Below are 21710 nucleotides of genomic sequence, written 5' to 3'. Positions count from 1 at the left end.
TCTTGCCCCAGCCTGCTCAACAACTACATGATCTGGAACCTGGTGCGGAAGACAAGTTCCTTCCTTGATCAGCGCTTTCAGGACGCCGACGAGAAGTTCATGGAAGTCATGTATGGGACCAAGAAGGTGAGCCTCTGTGACTGCATTCCTATGCACGTGCTGAGTACCTACTGTGTGCCAGGCCCTGGGTTGGAGGCTCTTGTGACCTTAGTGTCCTCTAGGGCCGTGGAACTCATGAGGGAGGATCTAAGCTAGCTGGGGATGGACAGAAGCTTCCAGAAGGAGATGATTACATCCAATCTCAAAGGGTAAAGAGGAATCTTAGAGAGTTAGCTACTTTACGGCAAAAGGTGGCTTCTGTTTTCTTCCTTCCAACTCCTTCTCAATGCTGGTGATAATAAACACTTTCCTGTAACTCCAGTGATCTTAATATCCCTATGAGGTGGGTGTGATCATCATCCCCATTTTATACAGGGGACCTCCAGTAATACTGCTGCTTCTCCATAAACATAAAACACTCGGTGCAACACCTGGTTCGTGGTAAGTCCGCACATGTGTTCACTGCTGTCATGCTCCCTGGCCCCGAGGGCCCATTCTTCCAGAGGTCCCAGGGCTCCAGGACCCTCACTCCCCCCCTCTCAGGGCCCCACCCTAGGTGGGAAGTTTCCCAGACACTTCCACTTTTTCCCCAAGGAGGTCACCCTCTCATTCATGTAGCCCACAGACATGTATTCATAGGACATGAGTCCCTTGTGGGAACACAGAGACAAGTGAGGTGGCATCTGTGCCCCAAGAGCCCACATCGTGAGGTCCTCATATGTGCTGATGGGACGCACACCAAGTCAGGGCCCCAGGGAGGTGCCCCAGCCATAGACCAATAGAGGGCGAGGCGCTAAGCTTGCCCAGTGCACCCACCCAGGACAGCAGCTAACAAGACCCCAGGGGACGGGCAGAGCTGGCTCCGGCCGCCCTGCCCCCATGGCCCTTCCTAGAGTCCAATGTAGTGGACAGAGCTGGATAAGGGCTGGCAGAGAATGATGGGATGTGGGTGCTGGCCTCCGGTCCTAGAGTTCATCCTGGGAAGAGTTCTCCTTTTCTTTACCCTCCCCATATATACCCACCTCTGGCAGGAAGGGGACGGAAGGAGAGGGTGGCTGGGAACAGGCCCTGCTCCTGACAAGAGGGGCCTCTGGGGGCACCAAAGGACCTCAGCTATGAGAGCCACGTGGCCCTGCAGACAAGGACCAGGGGAAGGATTGGCTGCTTTGCTCAGCTGACCCGCCTTCCTGCTCCACCTGTACCTACCTTGGACCGGCCCTGGGTGAGCCCTGGGTCACAGACATGACGAGACATGGACTCTGTCCCCTGGAGCACTTGGCTTCCCACGGGACTTTATTCAGGAAGGGTCTGACCGGGACTGGGGATGGCAGTTACAGAGATGCCTCTGTGTGGGGATCATGTACCTGCATCATTGCTTACCCACTGGGTACAGATGAGGAAACAGGCTCTAGGTGGTGAAGGGTTTCCCAAGTCACCCAGCAAGGAGGCAGCCAAACTCCAATTCAAACCCAGCTCTGGATGATGGTGACATCTTGGCACTTTCAGCCACTCACTGATGCTAACGATGATCATCAGAATAATAAAAGACATCATTACTAGATGTTGCCTTTTGTAGGCATTATGTCACCAAGTTCCTATAACAGCTCTGTGTGTTCGGAACTATTCTCATCAGCCCATTTTATAGATAAAGAAACTGAGGCTCCATGAGGGGAAAGGACGATTCAAAGTCACACAGCTCATTAGTGGCGAGTGGGTTCTCAAACCTAGCACAGTTGATTCCACAGCCCCCACCCGAACTCTGCTCCACTCAGCCTCTGCTCTGCAGAAGCCAGAAGTCAAAATTGAGCTTCCTGGTGGTTGCCAGGGGCTGGGGGCAGGGAGGCGGGCATGGGGAGTTGTTCAATGGGTAGTTGTTCAATGGGTGTGAAGTTTCACATTTGCAAGATGAAAAGTTCTGGCGATTGGTTGCACAGCAATGTGAATATGCTTAGCACCACTGACCTATACACTTAAAGCAGCTAGAATGGTAAATCTTCTGTGTATTTTACCACGATAGGTAGGTAGGTAGGTAGGTAGATAGATACATAGATACATAGGGAGAGCTTCCCTGGGCGAGTCTCAGAGTGCAGGGTGCTGCTCTAATCAGTGGGATGCTAAGAGCTGGTGGAGCCCAGAAAGGCTTTGCCAGAAGCCAGGGCAACTGGGAGCCCCTAGAGGTGGGAGGCTGTGAGCCAGGGTCACGATATGCCCCATGCATGGTATACGGAAACAGCACAGAACTTTGGTCAGAAGATCTGTGTTTGAAATGCTTCTTCTAACCACACAGCCTTGGGCAAATCACTTCATTGGAGCAGAAGACTCAGTCTTCCCAAATGTAAAAAGGAATACTTAATCCCTGCCCTGCCCTACTGACCAGGGCACCGTCTGGGATCACACAAAGGTATTCCCACAAAGTCTGTCCTAAAGGCTAAAGCACTCCACACCCTGCACTTTGTCTGCAAAGAGGAGCACAGAACCTGCCTCGTGGGGTTATTATGAGGATTATATGAGCTGTGGCCCACATTATGAGGATTATATGAGCTACGGCCCACACCCGATAAACACTCAGCTGGCACACACTAGTCTTGCTGCCATTGTTGCTGTTATTATGTGTCTGTCTCTCCCACTGGGTGCTCTGGGTGTTTCTATTGAGCCCCTCGAAGGCAGAGCTCACGGCTGATTCGCCTCTAGGTTCCAAGCACCTAGCGCTCTCAGGGTGCAAAAGAACTGCCCGGAGAGCACTGGGCATGTGAATGAATGAGTGAGTGAATGAATGAATGGGTTTATGCAAAAGCTCTCCTGAGAAGGCATCAGGGCCTAGGGCCCCCACGGAGCCTGGGAGTTCGAGTCCCCCTCCCCCCCGGTCCTGACCTTCTGCGTGGGTGGCCTCGGCCAGATGTGGCCACAGCCATGTCCAGCTGTGGGAGGGCACAGCATCTAAATGGACACATGGGTGGGAAAGCTTAAAAGGACTTGGGCCACTCAACTTGTGGAAGGCTGAGATGCCTTTTACTTCCTCCCCTTCTTCCTTCTTTCCTGGAAGAAATTTCTTTAAGGTAGAATTTACGTACCGTAAAATGAACGGGGTACACGAAGTACACAGTGTAGTGAGTTTTGACAAATGAAGTCGCCCATGTAACCAGCACCCCAATCGAGATAGAGAACATTCCTGTCACCCACTTATCCAGTGTCCTTGGAACAGAAGGTTCCTTCAGTCCCCCAAGTGGGTGTGGACAGGTGTGGGTGGAATTGCACACTGTGGGCTCTTTCATGTCTGGCTGCTTTTGCTCAGCTAATGGCTGTGAAATGCCTCCATATTGTGTGTCACGCTCCTTCCGGTTGCCAAGTAGTGTGCTGTTGTATAAAAATACCACATTTTGTTTATCCGTCTGCCTGTTGGTGGGCATTTGCTTGTTTTCAGTTGGAAAACTATCATGAAGCAGGCTGCCCCAAGCCTGGTGGTTGTTACCACCTGTTCTTCAGGGTCAGGAGGCCACATGAGGGATTTACACGAGCAGGGTGAGCAGGGCCACCACTCATGATCATGGGGACCATGCACAGCCAGCAGGCTGGAGGGGCAGGAGAGCAAGCGGGGCTCGAACCAGCGTGGGTGTGCTTCCCCTGAGCTCTGTGGGGCTACAGCCTAAGGCCACCCATTTCCAGCTCCCCATAGGTGCCCTGGGGGCTGGTGGGCTGGTGGGCTGGCAGGCTTGTGGGCAAGACCACGGGCTACCAAGGCATGTGCGTCCTGCAGCATCACTGTGCTGGTCCTTCCTCTAGGAGGCTTTAAATGGGGTTGGGGGGGCGCCTGAGTGGCTCAGTCGGTTAAGCGGCCGACTTCGGCTCAGGTCATGATCTCACGGTCCGTGAGTTTGAGCCCCGCGTCGGGCTCTGTGCTGACAGCTCGGAGCCTGGAACCTGTTTCAGATTCTGTGTCTCCCTCTCTCTGACCCTCCCCCGTTCATGCTCTGTCTCTTTCTGTCTCAAAAAAAAAATAAATAAATAAATTAAAAAAATAAAATAAATAAATGGGGTTGGGTCCTGGAGCGTCTGGGTGGCCCAGCCGGTTAAGCGTCCGCCTTCGGGTCAGGTCATGATCTCACAGTTCGTGGGCTTGAGCCCCGCATCTGGCTCTGTGCTGACAGCTCAGAGCCTGGAGCTGCTTTGGATTCTGTGTCTCCCTCTCTCTCTGCCTCTCCCCCACTCATACTCTGTCTCTCTCTCTCTCTCAAAAAATAAACAAACATTAAAAAAGAAAATGGGGTTGGGTCTGGCCTTCTGGGAAGGTTTTCCTGTTGCACAAGAATAGACACAGTAATTTCTCAAGTCTTTGCCACCAGGATTCTTAGCCTCCCCCAAGGGGCAGGGCGAGGTAGGGGTGGGGGGTGGGGCGTGCGAGCAGGCATGTCAGAGTTCTGTCACTGTAACACCCCTCGCTCGCTGTGGGACCCTGGACCGGCGACTTCCCCTTGCAGAGTTTCTGTGTCTGTTTCCTCATCTGTCAAGGCCCACATCCCTGCCTTCCAGGTTCGTTCTGATGGCTCCTTAAGATCCCATTTATGACATGCTGTACACAGAGCCTGGCATTCAGGAAATCATAGATGGCGGCAATGAGGAATATTCTGTGGCCTCTTGATCCAGTGCCTAAAATAACTTCCACTGCGTCAGAAAAGGTCTCCTGGAGGTTCTGGAAGGAAGCAGCCCCAGCCGCTGCTGCCTCCTGGACGGACAAGGGTTGGGAAGAAGGACAGGACCAAGTAACCCCTGTCCCTTGTGTTTCCAGACCTGTCTTCCCCGGTGGAAGTTCTGCGTGAGCGACACAGAGAACAACTTGGGCTTCGCCCTGGGCCCTATGTTTGTCAAAGCGACCTTTGCGGAGGACAGCAAGAGTATAGTGAGTGCCTCGTCTTGCACACAGGCTGTGACATCGCACCTGCTCTAGCCCTTCGTGAACCGGACAGCCCACACTTCTGTCTGCTCTGGACCTTTCCTACTCCGGGCCAGGGCTCCAGCCTTGACTCAAAGTTCCTGTTGTCCGAAGGCTTGAATGCCAGGAGTTATTTGGGATAGCTCTGTAATTGAGTGGCAGGCACTGTAGCTGTATTGCCCTTTAACCCTGCAAGGCCATTCCAGCCATCCCTGCCTCTACCTCCAAGGGGAACGAGGGGCCCAACGAGCTGGTGTTGGCAGAGCAGCTCTGGCCTGGAGGGTGACATTTTTCTTACCCTGTGGGTGACGGGTTTGTTCTGGACACGCAGAGGAACATCATGGCTAGGTGTGTGAAGACAGCCGGGCCCCAGTCCAGATCCTGGATCCATCACCTCCTGGTGGGGTGACTTGGGACAGTTTTTCTCCCTTCACCGTTAACTTGGTAGTGGGGCTGTCCGTCCCGCACGCAAAACAAGGGCTCAGTGAGTGGTAGCTATTATATTATTATTATTATGTTATTGTTACAGTTTTTGTTCCTGATTTTAATTATGTAGGTATTATCTGCAGTCAGATGTTAGCAAAGGGAGACTCCCATTCCTTAGGCGACTCGACTCGCCTGTGAGCAGCTGATACAGAATCTTCGTCTAGTTCTGTCAGCCGTCAGCCCCTCTGCTCTTTCTGCTGCACGACTTCCTCCCCCTGCTCTAGCATCTTTGACCTCCGGGTCTGCCTGTGACATTATCGCCCTCAAGAGAAGCTGGTCATCTCCAGCCTGAGCACAGCATTTCTGAGACTGCTTCTCAGAACTCGGGTTCTGTAGATTTTAAAACCCATTCCATCAATAAAGAAATCCTGTGGGCCAGTAAGTCTGAGAAAGACTAATAAGACTTTTATACTCTCCAGAAGAACCACGGTGCATGTTGTACGCCAAAGGTTCTGAAAAGTCCTGCAGAGGAGAGACTTTTCCAGCTTCCCCAAAGCTTGTCCTACGCATATTTGGCCACGGAGCTCTGTTTATGGAGGTCCAGTCTTGTCCTGCAGGACTTCAGTGTTCTGAGGAACAAGGTTGGGGAAGTGGCTGGGGCTCCCCTTCTTCACCCAGCACTCACAGCCTGAGGTTTTGAGCTGTGATCTGAGTTTCGACTCTGGCCCGGGCCTCCCTTCTGCCTGGGGTGTCTGTCCAGTGCCCAGCCCTCACTGGTCAGCTTCTCTCTCCTCAGGCCAGCGAGATAATCCTAGAGATCAAGAAGGCATTTGAGGAAAGCCTGAACACACTGAAGTGGATGGATGAGGACACTCGGAGATCAGCCAAGGAGAAGGTGAGGCTGGCCCGGTGCCTGAAGGGATGGCTGAGGCTTCCCGCCCGTGGGGCCACAGCCACGGACGGAGGAGGGTGCGTGAAGGGAGACCAGTCCCAGCTAGTAAGCCCGGCATGGACGCTGTCCTGCCCTCAGGGGGTGAACAGTCCAGCAGGAGGGAGGGACAGCCTTGACCGCATGATTGCATTAATAACTGTGTAAAAACAGACCGTGTTGAGCATGTGAGAGAAAAATGCAGGGAGATGTGACATGTCTAACGAAGAGGGAGGGACTTGATAGAGTCCAGTGGGGGACAGCCAGGAAAGGCTTCCCTCGGGACGTGACATTTAAGCAGAGGGCCAAAGGGTAAGTAGAAGTCGGGCAAGAGAGGAACATTTCCAGAAAGAGATGTGGAAACCCCAAGCAGGAGGACCTGCCCATGTCCCTTTGGTCCAGAGCCCGAGGCCAGCCAGCCCTGCTGAGGGCTCAGTGTCCGCCATATCTCTCCTGTCTAGGCAGACGCAATCTACAACATGATAGGCTACCCCAACTTCATCATGGACCCCAAGGAGCTCGACAAAGTGTTCAATGACGTGAGTGGCTCCCACCCTGCCCCCTTGCGTTCCCAAATGCCCCTGGAGGTCCGCAGTTGGGGACGAGCAGAGGCAGGCTGGGTCCAGGTGGGATGCTGGAGGCACCTTGACCGTCAGGACATCTCAAGATGCGGTGGTGGGAGGTGTGGGGATGGGTTCTCTGCTCCTCCCCTCCTGGGCCCGCCTCCCCCGAGCCTCTGTCAGTCAGTGCCCAGCCCTCAGTGCCAAATGGTGCCACGTGCCCTGCCAGACACTCCATTTCATGGGCAGCTCCATTGAATGAGTGGGAATCATGGAGGTGAGCAGACCCTGGAAGGGACAGACAGAATCGATGCCCCTAAAATATCAGGGAGCCCCTCATACCACCTTTTCCTTCCCAGGCCCCCAAGTTGCCTCCTCTCCCCAGGGGCCTCCCCCACCTTCCCAGAAAAACCTGGACCTCATTTGGACCTTAAATGCTAATGGGAAAGAGGAAGCATGAATCCCAAATGCACATTTAAGCTTAAATGAGGCAACAGGGGTGCTTGATATATTCCTGGGAGTTGGAACTTTTGGCAGGTCATTCCTTTAAATGGATTGTATTTCTGCCCTGAAAGATAGTTTTATATCTTTTTGTGATTGAAATTTGTGAATTCAGGCATTTTTGCAATTATAGTAACCTCTCATCATGGCTCTATTTAAAACCCAAGAATATTAAAACTACTTCTGAGAATATGGGACTGACTCATTCTGCAGCGTGTTTCCTTCAGAATAATTTAAGATGCCCCAGGGTGTCACAATACAGGATCCGGAGGCTCTTGCGGACAGCCCACAGGATCAGAGTCCTGTCCCCAGGGCCCCAGCGTCTTACCAGAGCCCTGACGAAAAGCCAGAAAGCCCTGGAGCCGATCTGAGGGAGAACCTTGCCCCCTGAAAAGAGCTGAAAGGCTGGGCTGAGTGCTAAGGAAAATGTGCAGTGATGCCTGTCCCCTGACATGTCAGAGACAGATCCCGGCTTGATTCATGTGCTATCCAGAGTGGTAGCTACAAGCCACTGCTGTTTAATTAATGAAAATCGAAATACATTAACATTTAATTAAATGTAAAAGTCACACTAGCCACGTTTGAAATGCTCACATGTGGCTGGTATCTACCATACTGGATAACGCAGGCATAGAACATGTCCCTCGTCGTGGATTGGACATCACTGGAGGGATTTCCTGCCTAAGGCCCAGGCGCTGCTGCAGGCCGTGATACTGCTTGGTATTGAGTGGTCCTGGTGAAGTTCTTACCGTGTCCTCGAAAGGGAGAGGGGAGGGTGCCGGGCCCCAGCAGGGTCAGGGCCAAGGCAGGAAGCCACCAAGCCTGCAGTCCCGAGCCCTCCATTCCATCCTCTGACCTGTGGACCAATCCCTTAACCTCGTGGGGTCTCAGCTTCCTCAGTTTTAGAAGAAGGGGTTTGCCTTTCGAGGAGCTGGGGGGCCTCCTGGCCTGGGTACGCTCTGATCTTGTGATTTCGCTTCGTCTTGTCCAGTACACGGCAGTTCCGGACCTCTACTTCGAGAATGCCATGCGGTTTTTCAACTTCTCCTGGAGGGTCACTGCTGACCAGCTCAGGAAAGCTCCCAACAGAGACCAGTGAGTCCCTGGGCCTTGCTGGGAGGAAGTAGCTCCCACAACACAGGGTGCTCTGGGCTGAGCTTGCCTTTGTCGCACATGCACCACGTGCCCACCGTGACTCTCCTAAGTGCCGTCTGAGGAGTGGGTACCGTGGTTTTCCCACTTTTCAGATGCAGAGACCAGGGACCAAGGAAGTGTGCCCGGCCAGGAGCTGGGACTGGCCCAGGTCTGTGTGCCCCCGGTGCCCAGCCTGTTGGCAGAGTAGTGGCCTCTAGACTTGAGCGGGCCGGCCTCACGTCCTGGTTCCACAGCTTCAGTGTTTAGAGCCTTTGCCTTGTTATCTGCAGATAAGATGGGAGGAGCCCATGGACAGTCAAGTGTGAGAACTTCGCAGGAGTGTCTGGCCCAGAGGAGGCCCTCGGTTAGGGAGGATTCCAGACGGGCCCCCAACAGCTGTGGTTCCCAAACCTCACTGCATATCAGGACCCTCTGGGGAAGTTGTGTGTGTGTGTGTGTGTGTGTGTGTGTGTGTGTGTGTGTTTTCCTGAAGAAGGTTTTTTTTTTTTTTAATGTTTATTTGTGAGAGGGAGACTGCGCATACGCACGTGGGAGGGGCAGAGAGAGAGGGAGACAGAGGGTTCCAAAGGGACTCTGCGCTGACAGCAGAGAGCCCGATATGGTATTCGAACTCACGAACCGTGAGATCATAACCTGAGCCGAAACCAAGAGTTGGACGTTCAACCCACTGAGCCACCCAGGCGCCCCTCCTGGGGAAGTTTTTTTAAATACAGCTTTCGCCTGGACCTCAAACCTTCTTCAAATAATCTGGAATGAGCTCTGGCATCTGTCATTTTTTGAGCAGTCTCCTTGGAAAAATCTTCTGTTGTCAACGCAGCTCTAGTTCTCAAAATAAGCTCCCTCCACGCCGAAAACATTTTGCAGAATAAATCTTACCAAGGTGGAAGCAACTTCTCTTTGCCTCTGGTGCCCCCTCGTGGCCAACCGAGGTTTGAACATCTCTGTTTCCTCTGTCTCCAGACTATGGCCCAGATACTGCCACAAGGTTCCGAATTTATCTGAAGTCTTTAATTTAACTTAAAATTTATCATTTAAATTCTGCCTCCTGCCCGTTCATGTAACCATGTGTTTTTAAAAAATATGAATTTTCAATTTCCCAGTATCTTTCCATGGCCTCAGTTACCCACCAACACATCTCTGTGGCGCTTACCTGGAGGAGACAGAGTGAACTGTCTAAGCTCCTGGAGAAAACGTCCTTCCTGTCTCACTCTGCTCCTTTTTTTTTTTAAGTTTATTTATTTTGAGAGAGAGAGAGAGAGAGCGTGAGCGCCTCAGTGGGGGAGGGCAGAGAGAGAGGGAGAGAGTGAATCCCAAGCCGACTCCACATTGTCAGCGCAGAGCCTGATGCAGGACTCGAACTCACAAACCGTGAGATCATGACCTGAGCTGAAACCAAGAGTTGGACACAACCAACTGACTCAGGCACCCCAGCACTCCACTCCTTACTGAACTCCCCCCCCAACAATACCAGAAAAATTGTCAAGTGGACAGATGTTTCTACCACTAGGTTCCCTTCTACATTCTTTGTTTTTAAATTTTTTTTTAGGTTTTATTTATTTATTTATTTATTTTTTTTTTTAAAGAATTGTTTTTTCAACGTTTATTTATTTTTGAGACAGAGAGAGACAGAGCATGAACGGGGGAGGGTCAGAGAGAGGGAGACACAGAATCCGAAACAGGCTCCAGGCTCTGAGCTGTCAGCATAGAGCCTGACACGGGGCTTGAACTCACGGACCGCGAGATCGTGACCTGAGCCGAAGTCGGCCGCTTAACCGACTGAGCCACCCAGGCGCCCCAGTCTTTTCTGATACTTGTGCACACTCTTTGTCGATACTACACCAAAACTCAGCAAGTAATAATTTGTTAAAGGTTAATCGCACTGTGGAACCTGAACCCATAGTCATGAACTTTTCCTACTCTGTTACACTAAAACCCATCAGTCTGTCTTGCACTGTGAATGGGTCTTGTAGCCAGCCCTAATTTGTAACATCACACATCGGTCATTTGGGAAACAACGGCCCCGCTGACTTTTACATACCTTCCCCCCAAATCCACATTTGTTCTTATCACTGTTGACCTCCTGAGAAAAGTCTTTAAGTATTGGGAAGCTGTCAAGTTTGGAGGGACTGATACAAGTTCTTGTAATTTTACTAATTAAGTAATTAATTTTGCTTGAAACTTCAAAGTTTCTTTTTAATTTTTAAAAAATTCTGCGGCGCCTGGATGGCTCAATCGGTTAAGCATCTGACTTCGGATCAGGTCATGATCTCAACGGTTCGTGAATTCAGGCCCCTCATCAGGCTCCGTGCTCATCGTGTGGAGCCTGCTTGGGATTCTCTCTCTCTCTCTCTCTCTCTCTCTCTCTCTGCCCCTCCCCAACTCACAATTTCTCTCTCTCTCAAAATAAATCAATAAACTTAATTTTTTTTTTTTTAGTTTTTTAGTTTTTATTTTTGTAAGTAAGCTCTATACCCAAGCTCTGTTTTTGTAAGTAAGCTCATAACCCATAGATCAAGAGTTGCATGCTCTGGGGGGCACCTGGGTGGCTCAGTCAGTTAAGCATCCGGCTTCAGCTCAGGTCATGATCTCACAGTTCGTGGGTTTGAGCCCTGCATCAGGCTCTGTGTGGACAGCTCAGAGCCTGGAGCCTGCTTTGAATACAGTGTCTCCCTCTCTCTCTCTGCCCCTTCCCTGCTTGCGCTCTCTCTCTCTCCCTCTCTGTCTCTCAAAAATAAGTAAATATTTAAAAAAAGAAAAAAAGATGTTCCTAAATGGGGCGTCTGCATGGCTCAGTTCAGTTAAGCCATTGACTCCTGATTTCAGCTCGGATCATGATCTCACAGTTCGTGAGTTCGAGCCCCCATTGGGCTCCGCATTCACAGTGTGGAGCCTGCTTGGAATTCTCAATCTCCCTCTCTCTCTCTCTCTCTCTCTCTCTCTCTCTCTCTGCCTCTCTGCCTCCCCACTCACCCACCCAAAATAAGTAAATAAACTTGAAAGAAAGAAAGAAAGAGAGAGAGAGAGAGAGAGAGAAGGGAGCAAGGAAGAAAGAAAAATGTTCCCAAATGGAATGGGGTTTTTCTTCCTGGTGAGGAGCATGGTGACCACTGGAGCAGCTGGGCCCCTGTCTTGAGTCACACTTAGGCTCCAGCAGCTTTACCCACTGTTGCAAATGTCAACATGTCACAAAGGCAAGTAACGATTTAACATTATCATGAAAATAGCTTTGACCTTGCAGACCCCCCCCCAAGGGAATTGAGGGCCCCTCCCAGTGTCCACAGACCACACTTCGAGAGATGCTTTGCAGCAGTGGCCTTCCTTCCTTCCTTCCTTCCTTCCTTTTTTAATTTTAATGTTTGTTTTTGAGAGAGAGACAGACAGAGCATGAGCAGGGGAGAGGCAGAGAGAGAGGGAGACAGAATCCGAAGCAGGCTCCAGGCTCTGAGCTGTCAGCACAGAGCCCGACACAGGGCTTGAACTTACGGACTGTGAGATCATGACCCGAGCCGAAGTCGGATGCCTAACTGACTGAGCCACCCAGGCGCCCGTGGCCTGTCTCTCTTTGTAAGAGGCTCACTGTTCCTCCGTGTGTGTGACATCGGATTTCACCAATCCCTTGTCTGCAGACAGTTGGGGTTTTTCTGGCTTTTCCCTCCAAAACAGTGATGCTAAGGATGTCCTTGTACTTGTGTGCACTTGGGGCCGGGGTTAAGGCTCCTGATGTCCTCCAGACCGGCTGACCCCACCTGTGTGTCCTTGCAGGTGGAGCATGACTCCGCCCATGGTCAACGCCTACTACTCGCCCACCAAGAATGAGATCGTGTTTCCTGCCGGCATCCTGCAGGCGCCATTCTACACCCGCTCCTCACCCAAGTAGGATGCTTGGGGTGCTCCCGTCCCGTCTCCTTCCCCTGCCCCTCAGTGGACGCCCGGCCCAGCCCTGTGGCCCACAGCCACACTGAGTGCTCTTTGTCCCAGTGGCCCGGGCAGCTTGGGACGTCCACTCCCCCCACCCCCCCACCCCACCCCGTGCTTCCCTCCAGGGGTCTCCAGGATCCAGAAGCCCTTCCACAGTGGGGATTTGGGGGCATGTCATGGAGTCAGGAGCCCCATCTAGGGGAATGCCCCTCCAATGGTATCTTAGAGCCATCACGGCCGGGGAGGTGGAGGGGTGAGGGCCCTGTCTCACACAGACAAGGTATGGGGCCCTGACTTTGAATCCCAGGTCTGCTCTTTGCTCACTGCGTGGCCCGTGGACAAGGTGATCAAGCCATTCCAAGTGGCTTGCTCATTCATAGATCGGTCATTAATGCCGAACCCTTTTGAGGGGACCAAAGAGGACAGTGCCGTTCTGTGGAGCATCACATACAGTGCTTGGCACCCACTGAGCACAGGCTGACCACAGCCCGCTTGCCCAGCCTCTCCGTGGCCTCAGGGGACTGGCTGGAAGTTCAAGCTGCGGCCATGTCCCTGCAGAGCGCCACAGGACCCTGCTGTTTCTCCAGACACAGGAAGCCGTGTCCCCTTGTGACGTCACCCTCACTCTTGTTTCCTCCCCTCCAGGGCCTTAAACTTTGGTGGCATTGGTGTTGTCGTGGGCCACGAGCTGACTCATGCTTTTGATGATCAAGGTACGACTCCCTGGGGCCCCCTTCAGACCGGGCACATTGACTCCTGGCCCCACTGCTTCTGCTTTGCTCTCGTCGCTTCCAACAGTCTGGAGGCAGATGGATCTGGGTTCAGTCCTGGCCCTGCCTCCCGTCATCTGAATGAACTTTAACAAGTCCTGTCATTCTCCAGGCCTCCTCGTCCTTGTCTGTGAAGTGGGCATGGCAATTCCGACCTCATGGGGTGATGTGGGGACTGTGTCAGACACAGGGGGTTCCTGGGAGGTGTCCCATACTCAGGAGTGGGTGTTAGTAGTCCTCAGGGAGCACAATTTCTCCTCCACTCCAGAGACTTCTCTGGCCCCACCGCCAGCAGAGGAGTTGAAGTCATTTACCTCCTCATCAGAAAATGTCCAGAATTCTCATTCCCTCCTGCCTTGGGGATTCCAAGGCCAAAAAGGAAGAGGCGGGACTTTAGAGGCCGGGGCCTGTCTGTGACCCCAGTGCTGCTGGCTCCATTTACCCCTTCCTGGGCTCAGGGAACAAGGCCCTTCGCCAGCCTTGACAATGACTCCCGCTCCGCTGAAATTGTGGACAAGCTGACCCTTGGCCTGCATCCCGTTCCTCCATTCTCTCACCCCCACCTGCCACCCAGCCCACATGGCTCATCCTCCCAGCTCCTCTGGCCCCCAGACCGGCACCATCTCCCCAGTGCTGGTGGGTAGCAGGGAGGTGGGCGGGTGGAGCCATTTCTCACTGGGAGGAGAGGCTCCGTTAGCAGCTACGCGTGCCAGCTCTGCCTCTCCTTCCCCTTGACCTGACGCTTCCTTCTGAACCCACAGGACGAGAGTACGACAAGGATGGGAACCTTCGGCCCTGGTGGAAGAACTCGTCCGTGGAGGCTTTCAAGCAGCAGACCGAGTGCATGGTGGGCCAGTACAGCAACTACAGTGTGAACGGGGAGCCAGTGAACGGCCGGCACACCCTCGGGGAGAACATCGCCGACAACGGGGGCCTCAAGGCGGCCTATCGGGTAAGAGCTCACCCCCCGCACATGCCCCGGCCCAAGTCTGGGTCTGTGCAGGTGTCTCCTCAGTAAAGGGTCATTAGAGACCAGCTTGGGCAGACTGTAGCCACTCCATGAGCTGTTTCCCCGTCTGCAAAATGGACGAGAACTGATGGAGAAGCTTGCGGAAGTCCCTAGCACAGAGCGTGGCACACAGAGGGCTTTCCAGCCTTGAGTCTGGCCCAACTAGGAGACATAGGAGAGGGCTTAGGTTGGACCTACCTGACGATCTTTTCAAGGAAAGCCACCACTAATTCACACAGCAGTGGACCCGGGAGGGAAGGGGAGGGGGGACACCGTCATGGAGCCAGTTCTGGGTTCAAGTCCTGGCTCTGGAGTAAGTCACTTAGCCTCCTCGAGTCCCAGTGTGCTTGACTGTGAACACCTACTCCCTACATCGCTGGCGTGGCAGAACGTTGACACAGATAGGGGCATCTGGGTGGCTCAGTCGGTTAAGAGTCTGACTTCAGCTCAGGTCATGATCTCGCAGTTCCTGGGTTTGAGACCCACGTCGGGCTCTGAGCTGACAGCTCGGAGTCTGAAGCCTGCTTCAGATTCTGTGTCTCCCTCTATCTCTGCCCCTCTCCTGCTTCGCTCTGTCTCTGTCTCTCAAAAGTGAATAAATGTTTAAAAATTTTTTTTAAAAAAAGAAAGTTGGGCACAGAGTGACACTCCGAAAGGTCAGCTGAGCTGGAAGGGAGAGAGAGCAGAGGCCACGAGAAGAGAAGATGTCTCTCAAAAGAGCAATACAGAGCCTCCTTCTCACTGTGACAGTAAGAGCAGAAATAAATAAATGAGGTGCCATTTATTGAGGCCTTATTATGTGCCAGACTCTGCTCAGTACCCCCACAACTTTACCATTAGGTATTACAGCCCCCATTTTGCAGGTGAGGAAACTGAGCCCAGAAACACTCAGTAACCTGCCTGAAGTCCAGGAGTCAGTGAAAATGTACTGAAAACCTTCTGCCCACCATGGGCTGCCTTAGGCACTGGAGATTTTGTGCCAAGACAGACAGGAATCATGCTCTCACAAAACTCACAATTTTGTGGGGCAGGGGAGGGGGAAGAAAGCCAATACACAAGTAAACAAATAAGATAATTTCAAGTACTGATAAGACGAAGAATATAAAATAGGGCAAGGTAGTGAAACATAAGGGGGGAGGGTGGTCAGGGTAGGCCTTCTGGAGGGGATGACATTGGAATTGAGACCTTGAATGACGAGGAAGAGGCAGGGAAAGCTGGAATAGAATAGTCCGTGCAAATGGACACAGCCCGGCATGGTCAAAGACAGGAAGACAGGCAGGGGTGGAGCGGAGGGAGAGGATGTTGGAGGAGTGATCGGGATCAGAGCTCACCAGGTCTGGGTCAACGGCTTCAGGAGCTTGGGTTTTGGGGTGCCTGGGTAGCTCAGTCGGTTAAGCGTCCGACTTCGGCTCAGGTCACGATCTCACGGTCTGTGAGTTCGAGCCCCGCGTCAGGCTCTGGGCTGATGGCTCAGAGCCTGGAGCCTGTTTCGGATTCTGTGTCTCCCTCTCTCTCTGCCCCTCCCCCGTTCATGCTCTGTCTCTCTCTGTCTCAAAAATAAATAAACGTTAAAAAAAAAAAAATTAAAAAAAAAAAGGAGCTTGGGTTTTGTTCTGTACGATGGGAGCTGCCGCACGATTTTTAAAAAGAAGAATGACACGATCTAATTTATCCTTTAAAACAAGGGTCAGCAAACCTACACCCTGTGGGCCAAATCCAGCTTTCAGCCTGTTTTTGTAAATGAAAAATTTAGGGGGACACAGCCAGGCCCGTTCACTTCCACGTTGTCTGCAGCTGCTTTCACACTGACAACGCCAGAACTGAGTAGTTTCAACTAGACCCTTTGGCCTCCAAAACTGAAACTATTTACTTCACGGGAAAGTTTGCCAACCCCCACTATGAGGATGGCTTAAGATGCTGTGTCAGGAGGGGATTGGAATTGGACCAGCTCGAGGCAAGGAGTCTAGTTAGAAAGCTGTGTGAGATTATCCGGCAAGAGAAGGGATAAAGCCATGGCAAGGGTAAGAAGTGGTCAGATTTGGATTGTTTGGATGATTGAAAGAGAAGCTCAGGGGGCCTGGCTCCCTCGGTCAGAAGAGTGTGTGACACTTGATCTCGGGGTTGTGAGTTCGAGCCCCACATTGAATGTAGAGATTACTTAACGATAAAATCTGGGGCGCCTGGCTCAGTCGGTTAAGCGTCCGACTTTAGCTCAGGTCATAATCTTACAGTTCGTGAGTTTAAGCCCCGCATTGGACTCTGTGCTGACAGCTCAGAGCCTGGAGCCCGCTTTGGATTCTGTGTCTCCCTCTCTCTGCTCCTCCCCCCGCTCATGCTCTGTCTCTCTGTCTCTCTCTCAAGAATAAATACTAAAAAATTTTTTTAATAAAATCTTTTTTAAATTATTTATTTATTTATTCTGAGAGAGAGAGAGAGGGAGAGAGAGCAGGGGAGGCACAGAAAGGGAGGGAGAGAGAAAGAATCCCAAGCAGGTTCCGTGCTGTCAGCACAGAGCCCGACGTGGGGCTCGATCCTACGAAATGTGAGATCATGACTTGAGCTGAAATCAAGAGTTGAATGCTCGACCAACTGAGCCACCCAGGCGCCCCCAAAATGAAATCTTTAAAAAAACAAAAGGAAGAAAGAAAAAAAGAGAAGCTCAAAGAACTCTGGGGCTGGAGTCTGAGTAACTAGACGGTTGGTGGTACCATTTACTGTGGTGGGAAGGCATATGTGCGTGCACGTGCGTGTGCGTGCGTGTGCGTGTGCGTGGGCGTGTACAACCTCTCATTCCGCTGTGCCATGTTAGCTCTGGGATGCATCGTGGAAATCCAGCTGAAGCAGTTGAATAAACAAGTCAGGGAAGAGGCTGGAGCTGGAAGGAGGCACTTGAGAGCTGTGGGCGTGTCGGTGGTATCTAAGCCGTAGGGTTGAACGCGCTCCCCTTCAGGATGAGTGCGGGTGAAGATCACTCCTCTAGCCTGAGCTGAGGTCCAGACTCCGCAGTGTGAGTCCCCGCCCCAGCAGGGTAGAGCTTCCCGGGATCTCCCGCACTGGCCTTCCATTGTCGCCCCGTTTGCTCCTGTGTCGAGGGAGCCGCTGAGCTTTGTTTTCTCTGCTCCCAGGCCTACCAGAACTGGGTGGAGAAGAACGGGGCTGAGCAAACGTTGCCCACCCTGGGCCTCACCAACAACCAGCTCTTCTTCCTGGGCTTTGCACAGGTGAGTTTGTTAGAGGAAAAAAACGCCAAACTCAGGCACATTCTGCCATCTTGAAGCTCCAAGAGCTCCGAGAGCCAAAAGGCAAGTTCCCCTCAATTGATAACCTTCTAGTTCATTGGCCCGTCCATCGGGCATCCAGTTTGTAAGGTGAGCTTCCTGCCATTAGAGAAATCCAGTGAATGCCATTAAAAGGTCTCCAGTATCAGGTAGATAAGAGGACAGGTAAGTGCTAAGGGCCTCCTGGTTCAGGGATTCTAGAAGTTTCCTGAACTCAAAATGCCCCAGGATGTCCCTTGAGTTGGCATTAATGTATAGTCTTCTGTTGGTGCCCAGAGCCATAGTTTTTTGTTCTGCCCAGGAGGTGAGTGATGTGGACTCAGTTCAAGGTTTTCAGACTGGTTTTAGGGCAGAACCTTTTGTTCAGATGAAATCTAATGCAGAGGCCCAGGACAGACCCAGGTAACTGCAGTAGAGGATGCTGGGATGGGGGACATCCCAGCCCAGCGTCTCTTCCCCACTCGCTCGGCAGCCCCAGCTGACTCCTGAGGCTCTCAGAACCAGGCGGGGGCCCATCCCCCTACTGCCGTGGACGGGGGCAGTCCGGCAGCCTCAGGGCCCCATAGTGACCCAGCTTCTCCTTTGTTGCCTCACAAAGGTCTGGTGCTCTGTCCGCACGCCCGAGAGCTCCCACGAAGGCCTCATCACCGATCCTCACAGCCCCTCCCGCTTCCGGGTCATTGGCTCCGTCTCCAACTCCAAGGAGTTCTCAGAACACTTCCACTGCCCCCCTGGCTCGCCCATGAACCCTCATCACAAGTGCGAAGTCTGGTGAGGGTGGGAGCACCTCGAGCCGAGACAGAGGATGAGCCCCCAGGTGGGGCCAACAAGGCCATCTCTCCATCCAGCGTCCAGGGCACCGCCCCGCCCCCCTGGCCACCCAGGGCCCCCCTACCCCGCACTGGAGGGTTTTCAGCCGGAACTGAGCCTACGATGTGGGTTCTCAACACAATCCGAGATTCGATCCCCTGTGAAGACCCTGGCATCCCAGGCACATGTGCGTCAACTCCGGTGGGCATTTGGGTATCAGGCTGGTTGCTCACCAGGCCTGGGCCCCACGCTGACAAGGGCAGTGGACGCAACCCCCCGCCCACATCCGGAGCCAGAAGCACCAGAAATGCCACTGTGTCAAATGCTTTAAAGATATATTTTTGGGGAAACTATTTTTTAAACATTGTGGAATACACTGGAAATGTTCAGGGAAATAATGAATTTAAAACACTTTTTTTTTTTTTTAAGGAAAGGATTGGTATATTTATTATATTCTGTTTTTCTAAATAACCTGTGGATAAGGGAAGCCCCACTGATTTACCCCTCTCCTCCTCACTCGCCGTGAGGTTGCCTGAGGCAGCCATCCCCAGCCACTGAGCGCGTCCCCAAGTAGAGAGCTGCCCTTGGCATTTACAGTTTCAGCCTCTGTCACCTGGTTTTGCGGTCACAGGGTGTAGAGAGGAGAGGTGTGGAGGCCAGGAAGGGGCAGAGGCCAGCTCACGGGCACCGCCCCTCGCAGCTTGCCTGCCTCTGTCCCCAGAGTCCAACAGTGGGAACCCCAACTAGGACGGTCTGATCCCCAAAGTTGCAGCAGGGAATTGATGGCTGCAGCAGGATGAGGCCAGGTCCTGGCCTTCAAACCCATCCTGGGGCACCCCGATGCCCTGGCCCGGACAGCAGAAGGCCTGTAAGACCTGGCCCTCCATCAGATCCTCTCTGCCATGCCGTAGATAGCCCCTCTCTGTCCCTCTTCTGGCCTCTGCATGTGTGTCCCAGGGTCTGGTTCCCTGTCTACAGCAGCCCTCCCAGCCTGGCCACTTCAGGGTCTGCCTTGCTGACCCGTTTCTGCAGAGGAAGGAGAAAAGAGAAGACCGCTCTCCTGTCCCACAGGGCCCAGATCCTCCCTCTGAGCTCCGTCCTGCACCCCTGGCCCGGGTTTGGCTCCAGGGACCACATGCAGCCCCGCCTGCCCGCCCTCCATCTCCAGTGCCTTATCTGAGGCTGCAGCCCAGGCTCTACCCCAAGGAGACAACCCCCTACCAGGTGCCCCTTTGCTTCCTCAGTGAAGCCTTCAAGTGTCCTGACTATAATGCAAGGCCATACCCCCTACTCCCAGTGCCCACAGAGCTGCCCCTCACGGCGCCCTGGGAGCTCTAGCCTACAGGGCAGTGGCACCAAGGTCAGGAATCTGAAGGACTCCTGAACTTGCCCTGAGCCCCATCCCACCCTCAGCCCCTTGGGTTGAATCAAGACGATACTTGTAACTAGAGGGACTCCTCATCTGGAGATGTTTTCAGCCAAGGCAGACTGAGGAAAAGGTTCCCCCAATGTGATCAGTCTAGCCTGTGGGGTCAGGGAACCAGGAGTGGCTTCCCTCCTTGAAACTGTGGTGCAGGCGCTCTCTCTGGGGGAAGCAGGCACCTGTGACTGAGGCCAGAGCAGCCAGTGCTCACCCTGGCTCTCCCTTCTCGGCAGCCCACGGCCTGGTCGTGCCCCGTCACCTCACCCCGGAAGTTAGAATCCTCCCTGCTCAAGAGGACCAGCCAGATCAGCCTCGGCACTGAGGTGGGGTGGGGTCCAGATGAGGCCCCTGGTCCCCGAAAGCAGCAGTCCTGGTCGCTTTTCAGAGACGTAGGACAGGAGCCAGAGAAGGAGCTAGAGTTGGGGGCTTCCACACAGAGTTTGGATTTCCCAGCCCTAGTGCCCTCCAGGTACCTCCTCTACCCACCTCGTCCTGCCTTCCCGCCTTCCCCGTGGGCGGTCACAGTCCTCAGGGGTGTCTGTCCTCACCTTGGGCTGGGACCTCCCAACCAGAAGCAAGTGTCCCAGAGCTGAGGGTCCAGCCAGAGGGAATGTAGACCACATTCATTTCTTCAGGGTGTCCTGGGAATAGGCAGGGGCCAAGGGGGAGGAGGGCTCAGGCCCAGCAGGGACAGAAGCAAAGGGATCACCCCCACTGTCCCTGCCGAGCTGAAAACAAGGCTGAGGTGGACAGCTGCCCCGTGAGAGACCCCTCCCCTGAGGCCCGGGAGCCATAGGTCTGGCTTCTCTGCGGCTACTTGGATGTGGGGTTTGGGGCTGGGAATCTATTTTTTGTATTCTTACGTTTTGTGCTACTGTAGTTTCGGTGTGGCACTATTGTAACTGAAATAAACGACTTGTACCGAGCGCCATGTGACTGAGTGTGTGGCCTCCGAGGACAGTGCTTGGAGGCTATGGGAGGGCTCCTGGCCAGCACAGAGCTGCCCACCGTCGCATGTGCATGGGGGCCAGCTGCACCCCTCCCCAGAGCAGAGGACTTGGACCCTGACAAGTGCCAGAAGGTTACTCAGTGCCTGTGCCCATCTGGCCGTCCTTCCTCCATCAATATGATCATGTGAGCACTCCCTGCTAGTGACAATGATGCATGTCCCCACTGTGCCCAAGGGGCATCCTAGAAAAATTGAATTTTCTGTTATCTTGGAGCAAAGAGTGTCGGCAGTGGGTTTCCAGGCCTCAGATGCTTGGCAGGGCAGACAGTAGATGAAATCAGAGAAGTTCAAGGAAAAGTGTCTGACATATACTCATGCCTCCTCCTGAGTTTTGCATACATTCTTCCTTCTCCCTAGAATGTTCTCTGACTTCTCTGCCTGATACACTCCTACTCATCCTTCAATGCCCAGCTCAGCATAACTTCTTCTAGGAAGCCCTTCCTGACCTCCAGTCCAGATCAGGTAGGATCACACAGGCTTCACTCTCCTACCAGAATGTATTAGTGCCAGGGCCTGCCGTAACAGAGTACCACAAACTTGGTGGCTTATTGCAACAAAAATTTATTGTCTCACACTTCTGGAGGCTAGAGTGCAAGATCAAGGGGTCAACAAAGTTGATCCTTCTGAAGAATGGGAGGAAGAATCTGTTCCAGGCCTCTTGCCTAGCTTCTGGCAATCTGCTGGCCATCTTTGGCACTCCTTGGCTTATAGAAGCATCACCAATCTCTGCCTTCATCTTTAGATGGTGTTCTCCCTGTGTGCACGTCTGGTATGTGTCTGAATCTCCCCCCCCCCCCTTTTCATAAGGACACCAGTCATATTAGATCAGGGCCCACCCTGATAACCTCATTTTAACTAATTACATCTGCAGTGATCCTAGAAGATCATATTCTGAGG

At 53.0% G+C, this 21710-nt stretch overlaps 1 protein-coding gene across 2 annotated transcripts in view; it reads left to right on the top strand.

Moving 5' to 3' along the window:
• ECE1 (endothelin converting enzyme 1) overlaps positions 1-20730 on the top strand; it is a 112583-nt gene extending 91853 nt beyond the window's left edge. For both annotated transcript variants that reach the window (XM_042952095.1, XM_042952094.1), the window contains exons 10-19: positions 12-126; positions 4883-4993; positions 6249-6347; positions 6842-6919; positions 8433-8536; positions 12359-12469; positions 13160-13227; positions 14046-14236; positions 17419-17514; positions 18170-20730. In XM_042952095.1, coding sequence (XP_042808029.1) covers positions 12-126; positions 4883-4993; positions 6249-6347; positions 6842-6919; positions 8433-8536; positions 12359-12469; positions 13160-13227; positions 14046-14236; positions 17419-17514; positions 18170-18346 — 1150 coding nt within the window. In that variant the 3' untranslated portion in view covers positions 18347-20730. The remainder of the gene's footprint in view (positions 1-11; positions 127-4882; positions 4994-6248; positions 6348-6841; positions 6920-8432; positions 8537-12358; positions 12470-13159; positions 13228-14045; positions 14237-17418; positions 17515-18169) is intronic.
• Positions 20731-21710: the final 980 nt, after the last annotated feature.

Source organism: Panthera leo, chromosome C1 (genome assembly GCF_018350215.1).
Source record: "Panthera leo isolate Ple1 chromosome C1, P.leo_Ple1_pat1.1, whole genome shotgun sequence".
NCBI classification, from domain to species: domain Eukaryota; kingdom Metazoa; phylum Chordata; class Mammalia; order Carnivora; family Felidae; genus Panthera; species Panthera leo.
The sequence above is the reverse complement of the archived record's forward strand: the minus strand, read 5'-3'. Positions and strand labels throughout refer to the sequence as shown.